Raw genomic sequence first — 21,107 nt, 5'->3', positions numbered from 1 at the left:
GGACCTGAAAACACTTCAGGGCATTTTCCAAAAATGAACGTTGGCCTGTTGTTGTGCTCTTATTTGGTCTGGCCTGAGCTTTTTCACTGTTTCTGTTTGTGTAAGCTCAAAATGTTTAAGAGGTTCTGATTCTCACATGATGATTTGGGATTTATGTGATTGTAACTTTTGACTTAATTAGTAATCCTGCTAACATTATTACTAATGTGCACTGCTCATTAGTAATCCCAGTAATTAGTAATAGGATTAGTAATCCTATTCTGATTTATTAGTAAAATAACTTTGGGTTTATTTATTTATTTACATATATTTTATGAAATTTGAGGGGATAATCATATAATAAAAAAGTTTATATAAAATAATAGTACAACAAACAAACAAGACAATACATGTGTAAAAATGAAATAAAACAACTGTTTAAATGCGTCTGTTATGAACACATTGTCATCAGTAAGGCCTCCAGACAGGCTCCTCCCCTCTCATGGTAAGACACGCCCCTTCCATGTAATTGGCCATAGCTGCAGCAACGTTGCGGTCCTCCCCTGTGCTTTGGAGCGGTTGGTTCGACCCATAGTAAAAACTGCTGGGCTGGAACTGGCCGCTGTGGCTTAGTGGAGGGGGAACAGACGCAGCAGAAGACAAGTAGGAGCTGTATGGAGGGGCGTGGGCGGAGAAGGGGACCGTGGGCAGGTGGTGCAGTCTTGGAGCTGAAGTGAAGGAGGATGTCAGAGATGTCACCTGACCAAGAAATGATGATTCGTTGTTCCACAAGGAGGAGGAAAAGGATCTGCGGTCTGAATACAAAAAAAGAAGTCAAGCCAAATAAAATAGTTTATTCAGAAAGTCTACAACAATTATGAACAGGATCTGCTTTCTAACTTTTTAGATATTGTTGATGAAATGTTTTGATCAGCCGCTATGCAGATAATATTCTGATCTACATGAACAATGGTCCATTTTCACCTAAAGCACTGTGAAAAAGTGACAGAGATTGAAATAACGGGGTGTGATCTATCCAATCACAATATCATAATGAAAATAGACTTAAGAATTGATCTTTTGACCCAGTGGTATTCTTAACTACCCTTGGATGGATTTGGACAACTTTGAAGCTAAGAGAAATGATCCATTATGCTACAGTACTTCTTTTTATTGATTTTGTTTTACTTTGTACTATTTTATTTTATTGTCTTTTATCATATTTTCAAGCCTTTTGTCAATGGCATTTGGTTTAAAAGTGCTTCATAAATCAATTATCTACCAGAGTAGGTGAACAAAGAACATTTGACATTTTGTAAGAATAGTCGAGAAGTAATATAAAAAAGAATAGTTGTGAATGTTGCTGTTTATTTTTTATGGTGCCCTGATCTATTTCATTGTTTCACATTGTTATATTTCACTGGGAGCAAAGGATAGTTTTCCCTTTTATTCAACAATACCATTACCATAAGATGTACAATTTGAGATTTCCTTTCAATAATCTGTTTGTCATTTTGCTAGGATGCCTTGACTGCCCACAACTCTTGCCTATTTGGTACATTTTACAAGACAGCAGGTTTAAAAAGAAAAGAAACTGTCTTCCTGGTGCTTGAGGAATCATTGTTTTGGTCCTCAATTTTGGCTCCTTTAGAATCTCATTAGGAAGAAAGATTAATTTCCTTGTTGCTCCAGATATCCCGATCTTACTTGCCATCTAAGTCACTTGATGCTTAATTACAGATCATTTAAATGTAAAACCTTTGACTAGAATTTTGCATACATTTTGACTGAGATAAAGATAATTATTTAAACATCCCATACCTAATGGAGCAGCACTGCCGATACTCCTGGGAGGCCGGAATATTCCTGATTTCATCTCCTTCTGTCTCTCACCTGATAAAACATAAAACAAAACTGATTAAAAACTCTGATAGTACAAGACTAAACCTTTGGATATTTCTTCCCAGGGTTTACTAACGTCTCGGGAGTCGAGGTCCATCCACAGTGATCTTAATGGCTCTGTGTACAGTGGCTATTTGAGGAGGAGAGGTCAGCACGTTGATCGACAGCGTGAAAGTTTTACCTAAAAGGGCAAAACATATGGAAGAATACAAGAAGCTCACAGGCAGCTTGAGGAGAAACTTAATAACAAGATTCTGTTTTGGCACTTTATCTGACTGTAGCTATGCTTCCATCTAAACTGTCATGAGGATTTTGAAATATTGCAAAAAAGTCAAAAAAGAAAATGTTAACTGTGAATTAGGCATTTACTAGCTTGGAATTAATCAACCAGAATAATTTTGTCAGATGTTGACGCTATGCCTGTGTGTAATAAACAATATATAGAGGTTGGGAACTAGCCTGGACCTCAGTGATCCACCACTCCAGGACAACAGTTTCATGCCTCTGGTAAGGATGCACACACCTACCAGTGGATGGTAAAGTTTGCTATGTCAGAACTTATGTTGAAGTTGCAATTACTCTTCTCTTCTAGTTAGCATTAAACATCACAAATATCACAAAAATAATATTTGTCTATGAGTGTTATTTTCCAGATAAACATCACTAAAATAATGGTGGCAGCAGGTAACACAGAGGCTCAAAGGAATTGAAAACATTCATCTTAAGAATATCACAAGGTGAGTGGTGTACCTCTGCCACTGCGACCAATGAACCTTAGATCGTTGAAGTGGGCATAACCTTGCTTCATTGTCGCTGTGGCATTGCGTAGCTCAGCGCTGCAGTTGTCATCATTGCCAGCCATCACTGTAACAACCACGCCGTCTGGCACGTCATTACCCAGAGCAACTACCTGCAAGATGTAGAAACACAGAATCCCAAAAGCTGCAGACATTCCTCTAAAATCTTCAACGACCTTTTGAACTGAACTAAAGCAGAGACTTAGGGAAGGGTTAATGGTTTGGTTGCTCACAGTGAAAGCTCTTGGCAGGGTCTTGTTGCATCTCCAGTGCTGTGGCAGGATGCTGCAGAGGAAGTTTGGGCTGTCAGTGTGCACCAAGCCTCTCTGGGATGCTGCGCCATGCTGCTGCAACGGCACCCTCACCTCCGGCTCTTCCGGTTGGTGAGGTTTAGGGGATGGAACCTGCCGGCATTTTCCCACAGTATCTGAAGAGGATGCAGAGACAAGTTTGACTTGAGTTCCTCTACTTTTATGTAAGAAATTAGAAATATGACAAATGTTTTCAAGCATTCTTTGTTTAATTAAAATTTGGGAATTTCAATCATGCAGTATAAATGGTAAAAGGATTTGTACTTGTATAGCGCCTTATCAAGAGGACCCAAATGTGCTTAACACTACAGTCATTCATGCACACAGTCATGGTGAGTGACAGAAGCAAGGCTGCCAAGCACCAGAGGGTTGATTGACCAACAACTCAATCAACCCACCAACCGACACACAATTAATTCATTTAACTAGTTTAACCATTCATCCTGCTTTTATTTAACAAATCAACTATTAAGTCAACCAACCAGCTAACCTATCAAATAGTTCATTTGATCAATTGTTCAGCCATTTCCTTTTTCTGTTTACCTCCAGGAACAATGCAGTAGTAGGTGAATAACCATAACTTGCTAAGTTCCACCAAAGTTACCACACAGTCAGTGTGTAATATTGGACACAGCAACATAATTGTGGCTTTTCTGTAACCTGTGATATATCGGCTGCATGGATAATGAAGAACAAAACTACATTTCCCATCACCCACCGGTCCCTGGGCCACGGCGTCATCATTCCGCGTCAAAATATAATTCGAATCAGAAAAAATTAACACTTTGCAGCTCCAGTTGAATGTTTCTGCTAATCTGCGGTGAGACTTTTATTGACGTCTTCTCTCTCCATGTCCTCAGTTCGCCTCTCTCTCCTCCTGTCCGCTTTGTTTTCCGTGTTGTGTGTCTCTGGCCGCAGTGTTTGAATATTAGGGATAATACTGCGCTGCATTATTATTCAGATTGTCCTGCCGGAGGGAAGTTAGTGCGGTCACAGCAGCACCTGTCCCTCCTCCGTCTGTCTGCTTGTGTTTATTCGCCTCACAGCTTTTCTGCTATCTTGTTGTTTTAGGCTTTTGTCTCAGCCAGAGTTCTTTCAGAAGGGAAGTGACCCAAAAACACGAACACCGAACCAGCAGTCAGGAGTAAACAGGTTTCATGGTTGGCACGTTAGTGTAGTTATGGAGAGGAAAGAAAACACCGTTTATGATTTGTGAGACATTAACTCTGTTTGGGAAAACAAAACTGGTTTATATCAGTTTTTTATGCTAAGCTGGTCAGTACACTCAAAGCTTGCACAGTATATTATTGTTTTAATATTTTTAACACTTTTTGGTCTTTTGCGTACCTTTATAGCCTGCTGCTGAAACTCCCTGTGAGACAAAGTTGTGTTTATTCTATTTCTATTCTTCTATTAGTATTTGAAATTTTAACATTTTCACAACAGAATAAAGTTTTTTTATTTGTTAATTTATTTTGGAAAACAAAGTATTCTTTGTATTTTAGTTTTAATCTAACACAAACCTTTCTTTTTCCTGTATCCAGTCATCTGCAAGACTTATTTGTGTAACTCCAAATAACTTTTTTCTCTCTCTGTGATAAAAGAAATGGAGACTGTCTCATGTACAAATTGAACAAAAAATACATCATCAATAGTTTGCCAATATTTTGGGTTCAGCAGAGACGTTAGAAATAATTTTTTTTTTAATTTTCGAAACTTGTTTAGTTGTGCTCATTTTTTCAATAACTCTTAACTAATAGGAATAATTTTCTCCAATAATTTGCTGCTTTTTTTTGCATTTAGTGATATTATAGTAATGAGATATTTGCTAAATGTGCAGTCGTTAAATTCTTCTATGTTAAGTTGCATCTTAAACAGAACAAGTGAATCTCTTAATTTCTGATTGGCTGGTTCTCAGTTAGACCAATTAAGCAGAGAATTTTAGTCCTATAAATTAACATAAGTTTCAAAAGGATACTTACAATAAATGTACATGTTTATCTGTCATAACCATGTAGATTACACAAGCAGGACGGAATAAATGTGATGTGAGTAAATTCTGGTTCTGGTTGGGTTAACCTGTGTGTCTCTGTGTCACCAGGTGGGTAAAAGTGATGTCATGGCTGGCTCAGTCACCTCCAGTTCTAAAGAGCGCCCAGCTTCCAGAACCAGCTTCATCCCAGAGCTGCAGAGCATGATGTATGACACGCAAACACACACATGCACACACACACACACGCACGCACGCAAACAGTGAAATAAAACATCTCACCCCAGTACAACATGGGACTAGTGCTGCTGAACAGACTGTTGGAAGCCATGAAAATCTGTTGAACAAAAGAAAAAAAGCCACAGTAATAATCAAACTGGGTGATATTTTGGTTAATGTTGTCACAGAGCTAAATCCAGTCCTCAACTCTTCACTTTGATACATGATTATGTGATAATGTTGATGGTCGTCTGGTGTTCCCAAGAAAAAATCGCTGTTAGCAGCAACAAGGCGACACGTTTTGAGTGTGGTAGTATTATTGTCTTTATGGGCTGAATCATTAAGATGTCTGTCTTTGCGAATCTCCACCAGGAGGAGTTCCTCCTCGTCCGCCTTGTTTTCCTGCACAGAACTGTCAGCGTAGTCGCAAAATTTCACAGATGCACGTTACGGAAAATTTGGACCGCACAGAGGGGGCATAGCTGCTGAAATGACACAACTTGACCGTGCAGCGCAGCATTCGCTTCAAGCATAAATCAAGCTTCATGGACTTGACTTATACAACTGATCACAGTGGATTGGAAGAATAACAATGGTTCCAGCAATAATAATTTTCAAAATGTAGTTGAACAGAATAGCTTCAGGTTTAGGTCAAAAGCTTTTATTTATTTATTTTAAGTTTTCAAGATAAAGTGAATATGTTTGTCTTTGAAACTTTTTCTTCATCTTTAGTTTAAACCAGGCAGTCTGCTCATCCTGAAAAGGTCTTATGTTTGGGTACCTAAAATTAAGGCCTTAAAATATCTTAAATTAATTTAAAAAGTTGCCCTTAAATACATTAATCACAAATCTTAATTTTTGCTGTGGCAGTGCTATTTTCATTGCGTTGTGTGACTCGACTCAGCTGAGGCTACCGCTAACTCGCTGGTATTAAACCTTTGATAGCTAAATAGGTTGTTACGTTTTATGGATAAGAGCAAATTTATGGGCAGTTGGCTGGATGGCGTTCATTGTTGCCAGTGGCTCACTGGGCACTGTGCTGCTTAAAGCTGTAGAGAACATCGCAAAATATGCTATTTTCCTTTATGCATTTCTGTCATGGTACAAGTCTTAAGTTTCATTCATAATGGTCTTAAAATGTCTTGAGTTTGATTCAGTGAAATCTGCAGAAACCCTGTCGAACAAATGTGTATAAAGTAGAGAAACAAATGCGTCAGTTATGTATGTCAATAGTTCAAATAATACATACACTTCTCAATAAACATATCCAATTCTATGTAGCAAACACAATTTTTTACTTTATCTAAATCTTATGTCAACAAGCACAAACAATGAAGAAGAAAATACAGTTTGTTTAGCAGGTTCTGATATTTTCAGAAGTAAACAAAAGGAAAATTTAAATATATTTCACGGTATATTTTAGATTTAGCCATAGAAGTAGCTGACAAAATTAGAAATTTAGTTTGTTAAATTTAATATTCTAATAATATATTTTCTTAATTTACACTTTTTATCTGCTCTACCTTATCTTGTGCAAATAAAATGGTTTTTTTTGTGTGTGTAAGCATAAATATGGTAAATAAATGTTTGCTTTGCCTGTGCTTTCTTCTTAATAAATGATATCGAGTGCATATGCAGGCGCTCACCTCGTGTTTGCAGCAGAGTGGTTCTGGTGGTCAGAGAGGCCCAAACCCAAATAAACCCCAAAACCTGAAACGCTCCCTCTGCCTGGAGCCGGCGATGGAACCTGAGGCCAGAGCCGTCCGCAACCCCAAACCAGAACTGCTCTCACCTGGGTGACTGACGCCCACACCCAGCCAATCAGAGAGGGGACAGCAGTGGAGAGGGGGGGGTGACTGTCAGGTGTGTAAATGATGGGGGTTGATTGGGAGAAGGAAAGAGGTTGAGGATGTGGCTTCAGGTTGGTCTGTCAGAATGGAAGTGGCCTATCTGGATGCAAATTGAGGTTTGACCAAATTGTGGTCAAACTGTGTGAGTGTGGCCTTTCGACCCGGAGTGTGTGTGGGAATATTTGCAAAGCTCTGTTTTTGTCCAAGCTGAGACTTTGAGGAGATTCCATTGTTGCACTTTTTAAATTTGTTTGTCCATGCAAATGGTGTTCTGAACATAATTCAATCAGAACTGCCACGACTGAAAGGAAAACAGCACAAAACGTTTCAGGCTGGGAATGAATACGACCCGATAGAGGAACATAATCAGAAATCAGTTGGAAGAGCATAGTATTTTGTTTCTGGAAAAAATAATAATTTATCAATATTTGTGTTGATATAATAGGAGAATAAGAGGCTATTTAGTCCATCTTGGAACCTCCATCCCTTTATGTTTGTGTTGAGTTTCTGTTCAGATTGTGGATGACGATGAAATGTTGGCCTTACAAAAAGAATCACACCCCTTAGGCCTCTTCACATGTCACCATGTTAATAGTACAACAAGGTAGCATGGCATTAGGATGAAAAGCAAACATGGTTTTTATCATTTTTTGATGTTCAGTGTAGAGCCTGGTGCAGAGATGCTGCTGGGAAGATGGACGGAGCTGGAGGAGAACCAGCTAGAGGTTATGACTGTTTGCAGTCCTTCCAATGGTTCAGTGCAGAGCTGCTCAATATATCACAAATATGTTGCAACGTAATATCAGCAGGCACAATATTCATATCACAAAGGACTGCTTGGGGTGCAATAGTTGTTAGCTAATGTATTCCCAGTATTCTGAATTTTCATTTTACATTCTAATGTAATGTTTAGCCAGCTGGGCAAAGACTAACGATGTCACAGAGGAACTGGAAGCACAAATGAGAAAGAGAGGAAAGAGGAAAGCAGGCATGTATATCACAACTGACACGGCCTTCTCATTACTTACTAATATTATTGCCATCGTAAGATTTTCCAATATCGTGCTGCTCTAGTTTTGTGTGGCTCCCGGCAAATCTGGTGTCTGAGCTGAAGCAGCTGAAGCAGAGGGACACTTTTTTATTTTTTAGGGTGACATTTTCACAGACAAATAAAATGTTAGATATGACAAAGAAAAAGACTTCTCATTCATTAACCAGGTTTCTGCATTCCTATTAAATTTGTGGTAAATTGAACCTTGACTTAAAAACAGACTTGGTGCCCCAAAGATTAGAGACTGTACTCCTGTCTTATAAAAACACAGAATGACTCTATTTATGTTTTAGGACCTGTTAAGATTAGCAAATCCCTGTTCTACAAAAATCTCACTGTTTTGATCATTTCAATACAATCTTTCATGTTTAGGTTATTATTGATAAATTAAAAAAAAACAATGTACTTTTAAAATTTGATTAAAAAAACAAGAAAAAGAGAAGTGGCTTTTAGACTTTAATCATTTCTCTGAATTGTCTCCACTGACAGGAAGGTTGTGTTATGGCTGCTTCGTAAACAATAGACAAACGTGTGTCTCCATGACAATAATGTTCTACAAACAATAAAAAAATATGCTTCTCCTTCAGAGAACTGACACTGTTGCGTTTCAGGTTTGCTCTGGGAGACACCCGCAGGCCTCTGTATGAAACTGCAGCCCTCGTAGAGGACATCGTACACACACAGCTCATCAACATGGTAACACCAAAGACACCACAATGTTTTTTAGTTGGGAAAAAAAAATTTGTTGATGGTTTTAATTTGTGAAACAGCTGCATCAGGCCTGTGAGGGCGCTTCTCTTCGAGGTTCAAGGGTCATTTCAGCTGAGGACATCCTGTTCCTGATGAGGAGAGACAAGGTAGAGGAAATGCTCACCTCATGAAACAATGTGTTTTAAAGGGCCAGTGTCGTTTTTGGTCTTTACATCATGTTCTAATGTTATTCCCTCACCAATAACATGCCTAGAGCGTTGCCTTAATTTTTTTATGTATGTTTGACAATTTAATTCAATCTCCGTGGCAACCATTCAGCTATGCAAAATACATGGGTGGACTTAGCCCCGCATTCGAGGCACATCTCCTCCTCAGAGCTGCAGTTTCCAAGGTTCTGCTCCTTCAAACTAACCAGCAGCAATTAGCAAACACCTGAAGGAGCCGAGCTGCTTCTCAGTGAATCATTGATAAAACTGTTGTTAAAGGGTTAATAGAGAAGCCATGTTATGATGACTTCCTGAAGGCAGAGTTATAAAAAATAGCCGTTTTAAAAGAAACAGAGGCCCATTTTCAAGGCATTAAGTTAGGACGTAACTTTTTTAAAGTCATACTTTGAGCATTTTTATGACAACTGAAGGTGACAGTTATTTGATTGTGCAATAAAATGTAACTTTGTGTCTGAAAAATACCTCATACTGCCCCTTTAAAAGTGACCTTGTAGAGTAAAGCTCTTTTTTTGACTGTTTTTGACTGAATGTGTGTTGAACAGAAGAAGCTGGCGCGAGTGTTAAAATATCTCCAGTTTAGAGATTACAAATCCAAACTATTAAAAAATCTAGAGGAAGAAGATGTGCAGCAGGAGCCAGGTAAACAAAACCAACCATCCTTGATCACATCACTAGCTTTGACATTTATCTTTGATTCACTCAGTCTGTTTGCTGCTCAGGGGGTCTGGCTGCTGGGGGGAATCAGCGCCGGCAGCGACTGGCCCAGGATTTCCTGGCATGGATGGACCAAACTGGAGAATTCCTTTCATTGGCTGAGAAACAGGAAGTTGACCCAGTCAAACAGGAGAGGATGGAGGTCAGAGGTCACCTTGATATAATCAGTGTTTCTGTAACATAAAGGAGATTGAAGATGATGATACTGTGTTTGCTGTGTGTGTGTGTGTGTAAATATTCAGCGTTTGGAGCGACACACTCGAAACATGGATCCGGCTCAGTACGCAGAGTTCTGCGAGAGCCGCCAGCTGAGCTTCGGTCAGTCCAAACTGCTTTTCTGATACTTTCACACTTTGATGAAGGGTTAGAGTCACGGCTGGAACAATTAATCTTGAGGAGTCGATTATGGGAATAATCAAGTAATTAATTGTTGACTGGAGTATACTGACTCATAAAAACAATGGCTGAAAGAACAAACTCAGAGCAGTAATTCAGTCAAAACTGTATAAAAGATACAGTATATACATTTTGTTTCAAAGTTAAAAATAATCATCTAAGTATGATTTACCTGGAACTCAAGTGGCAATTTTAGCTTTTTAAAAAAATATATATTTACATTCTAATAATAAATAAAAACTAAATATAGCAATTTAAAAACCAAACACACAAAACAAAAACTAAATTGTGAAAACATCTGATTTGTTAATAATGAAAAAAAGAAATATCTGGATATTTATAATGTCGCCTCCACACTTATTGGCCCCCTGGTAAAGAGCCTTAAACAAGCTAATGTCTTATTGCAGTGGCATAAATTTTGCATTCATACATTAAATCGTAATCCAACATCTTTCACTCCAACCTTGATTTTGAGTAAATTTATGTTATTTATGTGAAGAAAAACATTTTTTCACATTTGCATGTTTGGGGGCCATGCTGGAAATGTTTTTCTGCTCCACCGTTTCTGTCTCTCTTAAATATTGAATTTATAGAAGTAAAATCGTTTTAATTTCAGTTAGGATGCATAACCATGACAATAACGTATTGTTTCCCCTCCAGTTATCAGCTGCTTAGAATTTCAAAGCTCAAATAAATAATAAAAGCTCAGATTAACAGAGGAGCAGCAAAGGCAAAAGAGGAAGATTAGCAGTGCTATCTAACAATGGATTTCTTTCATGCAGAACATGTTACTGTTGAACATCATTGCATTATGTGGTCCAACCGTCCATTCTTTATCATCTTAATGCTACAACAGCCAAGAAAGCTTCAAAGTTTCGGGACTGGCTGGACTGCAGCAGCCTGGAGCTGAAACCCAACAGCATCGCCACGGAGATCCTCTCATACCTGGCCTATGAGACGGTGGCACAGGTAAAAACCTAGAAACTAACGTCCAGATGAGCTGGATGAAAACTACAGCAGGAGTTTGGTTGCGACGTGTTCCTGTTTTGCTCCCCAGATTGTAGATTTGTCTCTGCTAGTGAAGCAGGAGATGACGGTGAAGAACAATCCTGTCAGCCATGTGATCTCAGCCAGCTACATCCACTACAACACACACACCGAGGTACACACATCATAACACCGCATCCACTCCGTTCACTCAGGAAGTCTCTTTCGCGTTTATTTCACTCAGTAAAATGTGTGGCTGCAGGTGAAGAAAGATCCAGATTCACCTGAAGCCACGCCCCCATCCACTCCAGGCTCCTCCCACTCATCGAAGCCCCTCCTACAGGGAAACGGCAGCATGGACAGCCGAGCCAGACAGAGGAAACGGAAAAAGGTGTCCGGCTGCAGGCTTGTGTTCTGTGCTCTTCATGTCGGCCATCTTTTTATTTTCTAGGCTGCTCAAACGGGTGCTGTGTGTTTCAGAGCTCTCCGGCCACAGTGGAGCCCCCTAGTGGAGCCATCCAGCCATGTCACATCAGAGAGGCCATCAGACGATACAACTACAGACACACGGTTGGTACACAGCAAAAAACACTCTGCCTGTGTTTTCATTGTGCAAATTCAAATTTCGAAAATAAATTTGCTTAATGGAAACGTGGCCATTTTGAAAAAGCTCACAGTATAACTTTTACGCTAGAACGAGGCGGTTTTTCAGCTGCAACAGAAACACTTTTTTTGCATCACACGAGTCACGTGATAAACAACCAGATGGGACTACTGGCCCAAACCAGGAAGAAGACAGGAAGCAGTTGGACGATGATGGCGTGTGACTTATCATGTGATTTGATAATGAAAACACCACAATTGGAAATTAGACTTAGACTTAGACTGACTTTATTATCATTTTGCATGCACAGGGTGTATAGTACAGAACGAAATTTCGTTGCATACGGCTCGGGACAGTGTTTTGAGGTTCCAATGTTGTGATGTTACTCCAGAATAAAATAAAATACAGTATAAAATATGAATATAAATATGAATATAAAATCAAAATTGTGGATTTTTTTTCTAACTTTAGCAGAATATTGGCAAAGGTGTACGCACATTTATAATAGAAACACAGCTAGTGATGTGTAACTTAAGGTTGAACCTTTTAAAACATTGGACTGGCTTCTTGTTTTTGATAGATTCTTTGGATTCAGTCATGAAAATCTACGTGCGCACTTCATTTTGGTGGTGACAGTGGACATTTATACCTAATGTGAATTCTACTTAACCTTTGTGGCAGGGGCTCACCGATAAATTCTCCCAGATTTTCTTAATTTTGGTTGATCGGCTGATATTTACATGAGAAACTGATCTTATGATTTCTCATGTAACAAGATCAGATCACAGAGGTCTGAACATCAGCCACCAGCTGAGTTCCTATTGACCTTAAAATTGCGCAAATTGGAATTACAAAAAATAAATGTATTTGTTGGAAACACATCAATTAAGAAAAAAAAAACTTTCAATAAAAAGTTTTTGTGCTAGATGTTGTTCTGACCTATCGGAATTATTTTTTGCGTCACACAAGTCATGTGATTAACTGGATGTTACTGCTGGGGGGAAAAGACAACAGGAAGTGGTAGGAGGAGGATGATGGTGTTTCTTTTATATTTAATTATAGCATGAACAAACATCACAATAGTGAAATTGTTTATAACATTAGCAGAATAGCAATAAAGTTTTTCTCACATATGTAATGGAAACGCTATTAGTGTGAACCATTTGCTCTGCCTAGAGGGCTGTAGTGACCCATCCACTTTGTCATGTAGTTAACAGTCAGCCCACTGTCCTTGTTTCTATATTTAGTGACTATTCAAACAAAAAATACAGTCAGTAATGGTAAAGATATGTGATTGGTCAGAAAACTGCAAGTAGATTGAGGATCGTCGAAAACTAACAGCTGTCAGTTGTGATTATGAAAGTGTGGTAATATTTGACTAATATTTTTAACTTTTACCATTCAGGTTGTGTGAACTTTGACCTATGGTGACCCACCTCTTTTTTTTCAGAGTGCGTACAGGAGGAGTGGGATGGCTTTCCTCACCTGCTGAAGCATCAGAGTTTATATCCATTTTCTTGTCGTTTGGTTCATTTTTAGTAATAAAGACTTAAACATGCATACAAGGACTTATGGGTTTGATTGATGAAAAACTTTATTGGTCACTAGTACAGAGATGACGACTATTGAACATGCTCAAAACGCAGCTTGGGGCATCACAGCAACATCAGCACATAGAGGCAGAGCTTCTCAGAGGTCTGAAGCGATGATCAGGAAAAAACAAAAAAAACAACTGTTCAATACGACGATGTGGAAGGTTATGTTTTACATCAGAGTCCCTATGATTGGTTTCAGATTTAATGTGTTGCTCAGAACTTCTGTGTGCCGCTGAGCAGAGACTCCCTCTCCATCAGCAGCTCTCCATATCTCTGCTGAAGTTCTTTCTCTCGCTCCATCTGCCGGTCCACATCTTCCCGCAGAGCCTGGAAAACACAGCAGGTTTCATCTTAGTAATTATTACCATGTAGCTGTAACCTTCACTTTCTACAACTAATTGAAAAACCAAAATCACTGAAAGTGTTTAATGCATTACCGCTTGTCTCCTAGGAATCGCCAAATCCTCTTGTTGCTTCAGCTGATTGAAAGTCTGCAGCTCGGTGGCTGCTTGCTCCACCTAGTGGACAACACAGACATTACATTCCTGCAAACTACATACTGAGTCCCCCTAAGACCAACAATCTGCTGGTGTAAAATCCTGTGTCAGTACCTGCTCCCAGAGTTCATTATGCTGCTTAAGGAGCCCCAGCGCTCTGGACTGGAAACCTCCCAGCAGAATTTTCAGCTTCTTCTCCAGTTTAGCTGCTCTTCGAGCCTCTGCTGTCATGTGGCCTCGGTTCACCTGGAGGGTTCACAAGTACTGGGATGTCAGTGTCTGGATCACATACAGAGCAGCATAGAATAAAAGAAAACCAACAAGACTCCTCAAAATGTTCTCCACTTTACCTCTAGTTTCTTCTCCAGACTTTCGATTCGATCTTTCTTTGATGCCAGGTTAGCTCGAGTGTACCGGTTCTGACCAGCCAGATACAGGACCTGTGCAGCAGGACCAACATGTTTTACTGCTCTAAAACTTTAGAATGATAAAACTGAGTCAGGGTGAAGACTCTAGAGCAGTAGTCTTCAACATTTTTTAACCTGAGACCCCCAATTAACTATATCTGTATATACATTTTTTTTTTTTTACTAAAGCACATCATATTACCTTGAACTCAATACAAATAATGCTGTTTTTTATTTTAAGTTTAAAACGTTCTTGAAATTCAGCTAACTGCGCAAAACCATCTTACGCAAGCACCGCCACCCTGAGGTGTAATTCAGTATTGCATCTAAATTCAATATATATTTTAACCGCCTTTTATTTCTGTTAAAACGTTAAATTACCAATACAACAAAACCATGTGATCACACCCTTGCATGTCTCAATTTAATTAATTGTTATTCATGTTAATGTGTATTTAAAGGCAAAAAACATAAAATAACTAAAACATTGAAGACCCTCACACTGAAGACAAAATCAGAGGATTTAGAGGATGAATCCACCAACATTTCATTTGCCAAGTTCTACCGTAATCATTTGTTCTTACCTGTCCGTAGCATTCCTCCCACACCTGGATGTAGGCCTCCATGCTGAGATCTCCGTGGCCCATTCCTGCCTTCACCACCTCCATCTCTGCAGTCAGGATCGCTTTCGCCTATTCATCAACATGTGTGGCATCAGTTTAAATGAGCTTTAAATGAGTTGGATGGAATATCTGCAGACAGTGGTGTGTCTGACCTGTTCCATCTCCTCCGTGCTGACGGGCTTGTAGGGATGGGTTTCCAGGTAAGAGATGTGTGAGGCGTTGTTGGACGTAGAAGCGGGACCCTTGGTTTTGCCGCGCTGCAGCTGAGTGACTGCACTAGATGAGGGGTGGTGCAGGCAGTCGTGGTGCAGCATGGTGATCATTTCCTGTTTGATGAGCTCCTCGGCCACCTGCAGGTTGGTGAGCGGCTCCATGGACGCAGGGCGGAGCACTGACACGTTAACCTGCACCATAAACAGATCTAGGTTCACATGCAGGCAAAGATAAAGACAGGAAGTGGTAGGAGGATGATGATTGTTTTTTGTTTTCTTTTGTTTTACCCCTCCAGCGGGTCTTTTGTGGGCTCTAGTGTCCCTTATATGACAGTAGGCTGACAGGAAAGGGGGAAAGACATGCGGCAAATATCGTCGGGTCAGGAAGTCGAACCCGCACATTTATAATGCCAAAGCAGCTTACAAAGATAAAACTAAACCTTCACTAATCAGTCATTTAAATAACTAATCAAACCAAACCTCAGTGGGCCTGGGGAGGTTCCTCTGAACAGACGTGTGCCGAAGTTTCAGCTCCTTCTCTCTTTCTGCGTCCCGTTGAGCCTGATTGAAACAAATCGGCAGATTTGAATAAAACAGAGTCAAAAATCTGAATTTCATCAAATCCTTTGTGTGTTTCTGAAGTATACCTGTTTGCGTGCCTCTATGTCCGCAGAGTCCTCCACGAATCCGCTCTCCATCTCCGTCTCTTCCAGTTCTTTCTCTGCGTTCTCAGGAAGAACGATCTCAAAGTCGTTCTTGGGGACAGGAAGTGACATCAGGCCTTGTCTCAGCTGCTGCAGGCTTTCCTTCTGCTGTAACGAGTAAACATACAACCTTTAGTCTCCATGTTGTTTTTCCCAACAAATAAACTTCCTACTGCGGGCAAATTAAATCAATCACTCACACGTTAAAGTATTCACTAATTCAGTAAGTCATTTATATTTTGCAAATAAGCCAGATTCAATAAGCAATTAATCAATTATTAATTTATCATAACTACATGATAAATTAAAATGATCGTGATCATTTTGTTTAGAGACTTCATGATTCATTTTATTTGCCGTTTCAGTTGAGTGTGGTTTTATTTCCATTTTATTTTGGATATTTATTTAAAGTGTCTTCCAGGTATAGGGTGAAGTGTTCTTTACAAAATAAAAAGTTTATTGGTTTTTGAGGCGACAAATTCGTATTTCATATTTATATAATTACATAATACCTGACAGTAGCCCACAAACATTAATTTTATTGTTTATTGCGATAATTACTGGACAATTTATCATTCAGTAAAATTTATTGTGACAGGTTGTTATTTGTGAGGTTGCAAACAGAAGCTTTATTTTTCTTGATTATATGAGAAAGACCAACTTAGTGTCGGTTTAATCACAGAAATTCCCAATAGAATTGATCAAACTTTACGGTTGTAATACGACATAATGTGAAAACTCATAACAGAATCAATGTTTTAAGAGGCTCGTGTTTTTTCTTTTTTTTTTACCACGTGTTTGGCGAACGCCGGGTCTGCCAGCTGATCCTCTGTGTTGATGTTCAGTTTGTCCCTCAGAGGCGTGCGGCCAGGGGTCAACCCCGGAGTACCCCGAGGGGTCATCCCCCCTGCCAGAGGGGTCATCCCGTCAGAGGCCTGGCCCGGTCCGGGGGTTCTGGAGGAGCAAAGGGAACCATGAAGGCCAGGACGTCGAGTTCATCAGAAGAAAACGAAACAAATGAGACGTGAAAAAAGAAACTTTTCTGCCATTTCTCAACATTTACCTGAAGCAAAATAAGGAGTCGACAGTTTAGACTCTGCTTCTAAACTGCCATCGTCTTTAAAATGAAGTAATGAGCTGCTGGGAACTGTAGCACAGCGCTGGAAAAAAGTCCTACAAAATTCTAAGTAACTTGTCTTCAGAGGTGAAGTAAAGCATAGTAATATGAGAAGAAGAAGAAATGTGGATTCAAATAATAAAAGAAGAAGACAACATAGAAGGACAACAAAGAATAAGAAGGTAAGAAAAAGTCAAGTTTGTTGATTTTTCCTTCATCCTGTCTATCAGACAGAGTTCTGTGCTGACTGACGCTGGATTTGAGCTGAAAGTCTGGCCAATCAAATCACTTGTAAGAGTTACTGCAAAACCTTTCGCAATCAGCAATTTGTGATTGTTTTTGGCAGGAATGTGACGCCGTACTTCAGGTTGGATGGGAATGTTCAAGAGATGAGATGCAAGTTGGTAGACAAAATGGCTCTTAAGTAATCTGTGGTTGGATTGACTCTTACTTAATGTCATTAGGCAGCTGTGTGTGCTGTGTGATGGCTGCCTCTACCTGAACGGGGTGCTGAGCACCGTGTTGGGCGTTTGGACCTGCTGTCTCTGGGGCGTCACGCCGCTGAAGTCGCTCTCGTGCAGCGGCGTGTTGAGGCCTCCCTTCAGCGGCGTGTCGATGTTGGTCAGAGCCATCAGGTTCTGTGCTTCCTGACAGAGAAAACACACAGAACCGCCCAGTTAAATATGACACATGACAAATATGAAACAAAACAAGCAAACTACAAATGAGACAAATATTTTAGGTCAATTAAAGAAATAAGAACTCTAATTTTGCTTTTATTTTTCCCGTCAGTCCTTGTAGGTAAGGATTTGTTTCTATGGCAACAAGAGGCACACAAACAAACAATGACGGGGAGTAAAAGCTCCGTGATTCACCTGCAGTATCCTGTCCTGGGCAGCAGGGGTCCGCGGGGTGCGGAGTCCTGTGCTCATGTTGTTGGTGACGCTGTACTCTGACAGCAGGGTGGAGGAGGCCGAGTTCCCGCCTTCACTCTCCTCGGCCGCCTGACGAGCCACCTCGCTGGCCACGCCCATTTTCACCACTTCCTCCAACTCAGCATCACTGATCTAAGAGTGCAGACGGATGAAGCAACTGAAGCGGTTTGTTTAGAATCTAAAAACAATCATTCAGAATGCTGATCTCCAGCAATGCACTGCATGCAGCTGTGTGACGATACGCTGCTCTGTACCTGTGGTGCAGGTAGGACCAGTTTGGAGCGTTTCTTGGTGAACTCGGCCACTCCGCTGGTCTGCAGGATGGCAGACGGCAGATCGCTCTCTTTCTTTTTCTTGATCTTCTGTTTATCTTTCTTCCTATCCCTCTCCTCCCGTTCACTACAACCAACCAACCAACCACACATTAGTTTTTATCTGTAAACACTTCAACTGATGCGCGAGAACAAATTTGAACGTTACTGACTTGCGGAGTTCTCCGTCCAGATGCTGCTGTCTGAGCCGTTTAAAGTTCGGTTCTAGAGCATCATATTGCTCCATGCTGGTGTCATAGAAACCCTATGTAAACAAAAATAAACCAATGAGCTTGTCTCATCGTCTCTCACCTCTTCCTCATTGTGAACGTATGAATCAACATGTTCTGCTAATCCATGATCAAATACCGCTGCAGGTTTTTTCTCAAAGGGGATCTCAGCGTTGTAGTCCACTCCTCTCTTCTTCTTCCTCTTCTTCTGGACGTTGATACCTGCCGCTCTCAGCTCCCTGCGTTTCTGCAGAGCAGCCAATCGTCTGCAGTAAAGAGAAAATTATTTTTTTTTTTAGACATTCTCCTGAGACTGAAATCACTCAGCTGTGAGTTTATTTAATAACTGAAAACACAAAGATGTTTGAACCTGGCTTCCTCCAGCTGTTTCTCTCTGGCTTTTCTCTTCGCTTTTTTGCCCTGAGTGTTGGCCAGACGAGCTCTGGCCTCCGACAGCATCTCCAGCTCATCTGCAACCAGAAACACAGACAAACATTAACGCGCCGAGCCAGCTACCAGAGCAGATCCAATCCCTGAGCGTCGGCCACCTTCGTCCATGTCCACCGGGTCAGGCCTGGCAGGTTTGGTCTCGGGATTCGGATCGATCTCTCCTGGTTTTAACTTCCGGGGATCGTCTCCCACCTCTTCCTCATTCTCCCTCTGGGCGGCTTTGTCTCTGAACAAACACAAAATCACACCTATGACCCACATTCATCCTGATTGTGATGGATAGAATATTCCAAACCACAGGTAGTCTGATTTGGTTTGAATTTAGCGTAAAAATGTGTAAAAAACGTCGTACAGCAGATATTCGTAATGCTCCAGACACTGGGCAGCGGTGCGGCCGATGATGGGAGCGATGGTCCTCCATTGAGTGGGCATCAACTTGGCCAGGTGAAGCAGCTTCTCCTCTTCCTCTCTGGACCATTCTGTCTTCTTGATGCTGGGATCCAGCCACTCGTACCTGCAGGAAGAAGCAAAGCCAGGCTTTACGATTCAGATTTAAACAAGTCAGCTCCACTGAAGAATGCTGGTAACACCCACCTACAGTAAAACATGATTAAAGTGCATCTTTTAGTAATTCATGCATCAGGACTCACCAACGGGCCTTGCACTGTTTGGCAGACTTTCGATGGAGCAGCGAGGCGATACGTGACCACTGATTCTTCCCATATTTCATCACCGCCGCCTTGAGGATTTCATCCTACAAACACAAACATTCAGTCAAATTAACTTCCATATCCAGCACAATGACAAATAAAGTTAATTGTGACACGAAAAATAAAAAAAAGAATTTCTAGATTGTAAAACTATGCTTAGATGTGGAGTGTTGCCAGATTGGGTGGGTTTCCACCCAATTGGGCTTCTAATAGGTTGGACTTGAAAAAACATCTTTGGACAGGCTGTTCAAATTTGGGCTGCCCAAGTATGACATTTCTATTCATACAATAGAATGGAAAAATCTATGAAAATAGTTATTGTGTGGCAGAAAAGATAATTTATTTAAAAATGTTTAGAACGTGTACAGCTTGACAGAATCTACGCTTTTCAAAATTAATGTAAATAATTAATAGTAATTGCATCATCAAGAGTCACCACAATGTCAACCGTAAACACCCCAAATGGAGTTTAGTTATTATACAGGCGAGAACACATATGGACAAAAATGAGATTTGAGCTGGTTGACGTTGTGTTTGGGCTGGAAACAATCAGATCTGGCAACCCTGAGGATTTGACACAAAAAGGTTCCTCTTATTGGCTAGATTATTAAAAATAAATAATTAAATGGGAAATTATCTGAAGGGGACAAAGAAAGGCAGTCTGTCACAATGCCTGAATGAATCCACTGTTTTTCTGTGTTCAATGTAATGCTGCCTGAAACCTAAGGTAGCCAACAAACTCTATAATATTGAGTATTTTAGGTTATGGCAGATGATAAAACATTTTAAGAGTAATGCTAAAAAAATATACAAAAACGTAGGTTTTTAAAAAAATATTTATCTATATTATTAAGTTTTCCTCGAGATGAAACACCGCTAAGTGTTGCAGGCTGTTTGCTAATGACGTTATCGCTTTTAACCAGCTGGATAACAAGTTATCAGGTCAATATCACACAAGCTGCGCCTCTCAAGTAACTAAACTGTTTATATTGCATAGACGCAGATAAAATAAAGTTGCTATCTGAGCAGAATACCGTTATATTAACGTCTAGCTCCATGCTAACTTTAGCCATTGGTTCAGGGTAACAGCAGTTAGCTTCAGGCTAACCATGTAAACACGTACCTCAGTGTTGCGCCAAACGCCTCCTTTTATCATAATTCGCGGCATCTTGACGGCGCGCTCGTTTGTTTCCCTTCAACAACTGGAATAATCAGCTCTTCTCACAAGTCCTTAGCTGAGGAACGTCAATCCTGTGATATAAAAATTAACAGCCAACAAAATGCAGAATGCTACGAGAAACCGCCATGCACCGGAAGTGTCACAGAATTCGTGAAGGTGTTCGGGGGAAAAAAGTCCGAGTGTTCCGTCCATATTTGTTCCCATGTAATTTTAATCCTATATGTCTGATTTTCGTTATCAAAGTCGCCCTTTATGAACAGACTAGGTACCTACTAGACATGTAAAAACACTCATTTAAAAGGTTAACCGATTTCGGTTCATCACATATTGAGTCAATTTATTAAAGACGTTATTTCAATACATATTTTAAATAAATTATTTTAAAAAATGTTTTATTG

General features: G+C 40.2%; 3 protein-coding genes across 5 annotated transcripts; 1 reads left to right on the top strand and 2 right to left on the bottom strand.

The window, feature by feature from the left end:
* Positions 1-447: 447 nt before the first annotated feature.
* On the bottom strand, positions 448-6,653 carry runx2a (RUNX family transcription factor 2a). The gene is made up of 6 exons (XM_028006823.1): positions 5,262-6,653; positions 2,912-3,105; positions 2,632-2,791; positions 1,958-2,062; positions 1,801-1,872; positions 448-794 (listed from the first exon to the last, which is right to left on the bottom strand). Exons 1-6 carry the CDS (start codon positions 5,308-5,310, stop codon positions 448-450), a joined length of 927 nt encoding a protein of 308 aa, XP_027862624.1. The 5' UTR covers positions 5,311-6,653.
* On the top strand, positions 3,701-13,298 carry supt3h (SPT3 homolog, SAGA and STAGA complex component). Of its 3 annotated transcripts, XM_028006820.1 has the most exons (12): positions 3,701-3,809; positions 5,091-5,188; positions 8,711-8,795; positions 8,870-8,956; positions 9,580-9,676; positions 9,757-9,893; positions 9,994-10,069; positions 11,004-11,116; positions 11,205-11,309; positions 11,397-11,525; positions 11,615-11,704; positions 13,189-13,298. In XM_028006820.1, the coding sequence occupies exons 2-12, from the start codon at positions 5,109-5,111 to the stop codon at positions 13,228-13,230; spliced, it is 1,041 nt and encodes a 346-aa protein (XP_027862621.1). In that variant the 5' UTR covers positions 3,701-3,809; positions 5,091-5,108; the 3' UTR covers positions 13,231-13,298. The 3 variants fall into 3 exon arrangements, with proteins under 3 accessions (XP_027862621.1, XP_027862620.1, XP_027862622.1); XM_028006819.1 differs by lacking the exon at positions 13,189-13,298 and having other exon boundaries at positions 11,615-11,795; XM_028006821.1 differs by lacking the exons at positions 3,701-3,809; positions 5,091-5,188; positions 13,189-13,298 and adding an exon at positions 6,913-7,061 and having other exon boundaries at positions 11,615-11,795.
* A 16-nt stretch (positions 13,299-13,314) lies between these two features.
* On the bottom strand, positions 13,315-20,697 carry cdc5l (CDC5 cell division cycle 5-like (S. pombe)). The gene is made up of 19 exons (XM_028006818.1): positions 20,653-20,697; positions 19,470-19,573; positions 19,172-19,333; positions 18,918-19,045; positions 18,740-18,839; positions 18,509-18,635; positions 18,313-18,404; positions 18,083-18,227; positions 17,769-17,960; positions 17,392-17,540; positions 16,568-16,730; positions 15,720-15,884; positions 15,553-15,633; positions 15,013-15,264; positions 14,822-14,929; positions 14,181-14,270; positions 13,945-14,076; positions 13,771-13,851; positions 13,315-13,660 (listed from the first exon to the last, which is right to left on the bottom strand). Exons 1-19 carry the CDS (start codon positions 20,695-20,697, stop codon positions 13,547-13,549), a joined length of 2,430 nt encoding a protein of 809 aa, XP_027862619.1. The 3' UTR covers positions 13,315-13,546.
* Positions 20,698-21,107: the final 410 nt, after the last annotated feature.

The sequence above is a fragment of the Xiphophorus couchianus genome, chromosome 22 (assembly GCF_001444195.1).
Source record: "Xiphophorus couchianus chromosome 22, X_couchianus-1.0, whole genome shotgun sequence".
In the NCBI taxonomy this organism is placed as follows: Eukaryota; Metazoa; Chordata; class Actinopteri; order Cyprinodontiformes; family Poeciliidae; genus Xiphophorus; species Xiphophorus couchianus.
This window is presented reverse-complemented; position numbering and strand designations above follow the sequence as displayed.

Excerpts from the sequence above, each read along its gene's own strand:
- supt3h (XM_028006819.1), top strand. The coding sequence starts at position 5,109 with ATGGCTGGCTCAGTCACCTCCAGTTCTAAAGAGCGCCCAGCTTCCAGA. Across the intron at positions 8,796-8,869 it reads ACACACAGCTCATCAACATG|CTGCATCAGGCCTGTGAGGG; the intron begins GTAACACCAAAG and ends TTTGTGAAACAG. Across the intron at positions 9,894-9,993 it reads TCAAACAGGAGAGGATGGAG|CGTTTGGAGCGACACACTCG; the intron begins GTCAGAGGTCAC and ends GTAAATATTCAG.
- runx2a (XM_028006823.1), bottom strand. The coding sequence starts at position 5,310 with ATGGCTTCCAACAGTCTGTTCAGCAGCACTAGTCCCATGTTGTACTGG. Across the intron at positions 3,106-5,261 it reads TAGTCCCATGTTGTACTGGG|ATACTGTGGGAAAATGCCGG; the intron begins GTGAGATGTTTT and ends CATCCTCTTCAG. Across the intron at positions 1,873-1,957 it reads TGGACCTCGACTCCCGAGAC|GTGAGAGACAGAAGGAGATG; the intron begins GTTAGTAAACCC and ends ATGTTTTATCAG.
- cdc5l (XM_028006818.1), bottom strand. The coding sequence starts at position 20,697 with ATGCCGCGAATTATGATAAAAGGAGGCGTTTGGCGCAACACTGAG. Across the intron at positions 16,731-17,391 it reads GTGCTCAGCACCCCGTTCAG|AACCCCCGGACCGGGCCAGG; the intron begins GTAGAGGCAGCC and ends TTGCTCCTCCAG. Across the intron at positions 13,852-13,944 it reads ATAATGAACTCTGGGAGCAG|GTGGAGCAAGCAGCCACCGA; the intron begins GTACTGACACAG and ends GTTGTCCACTAG.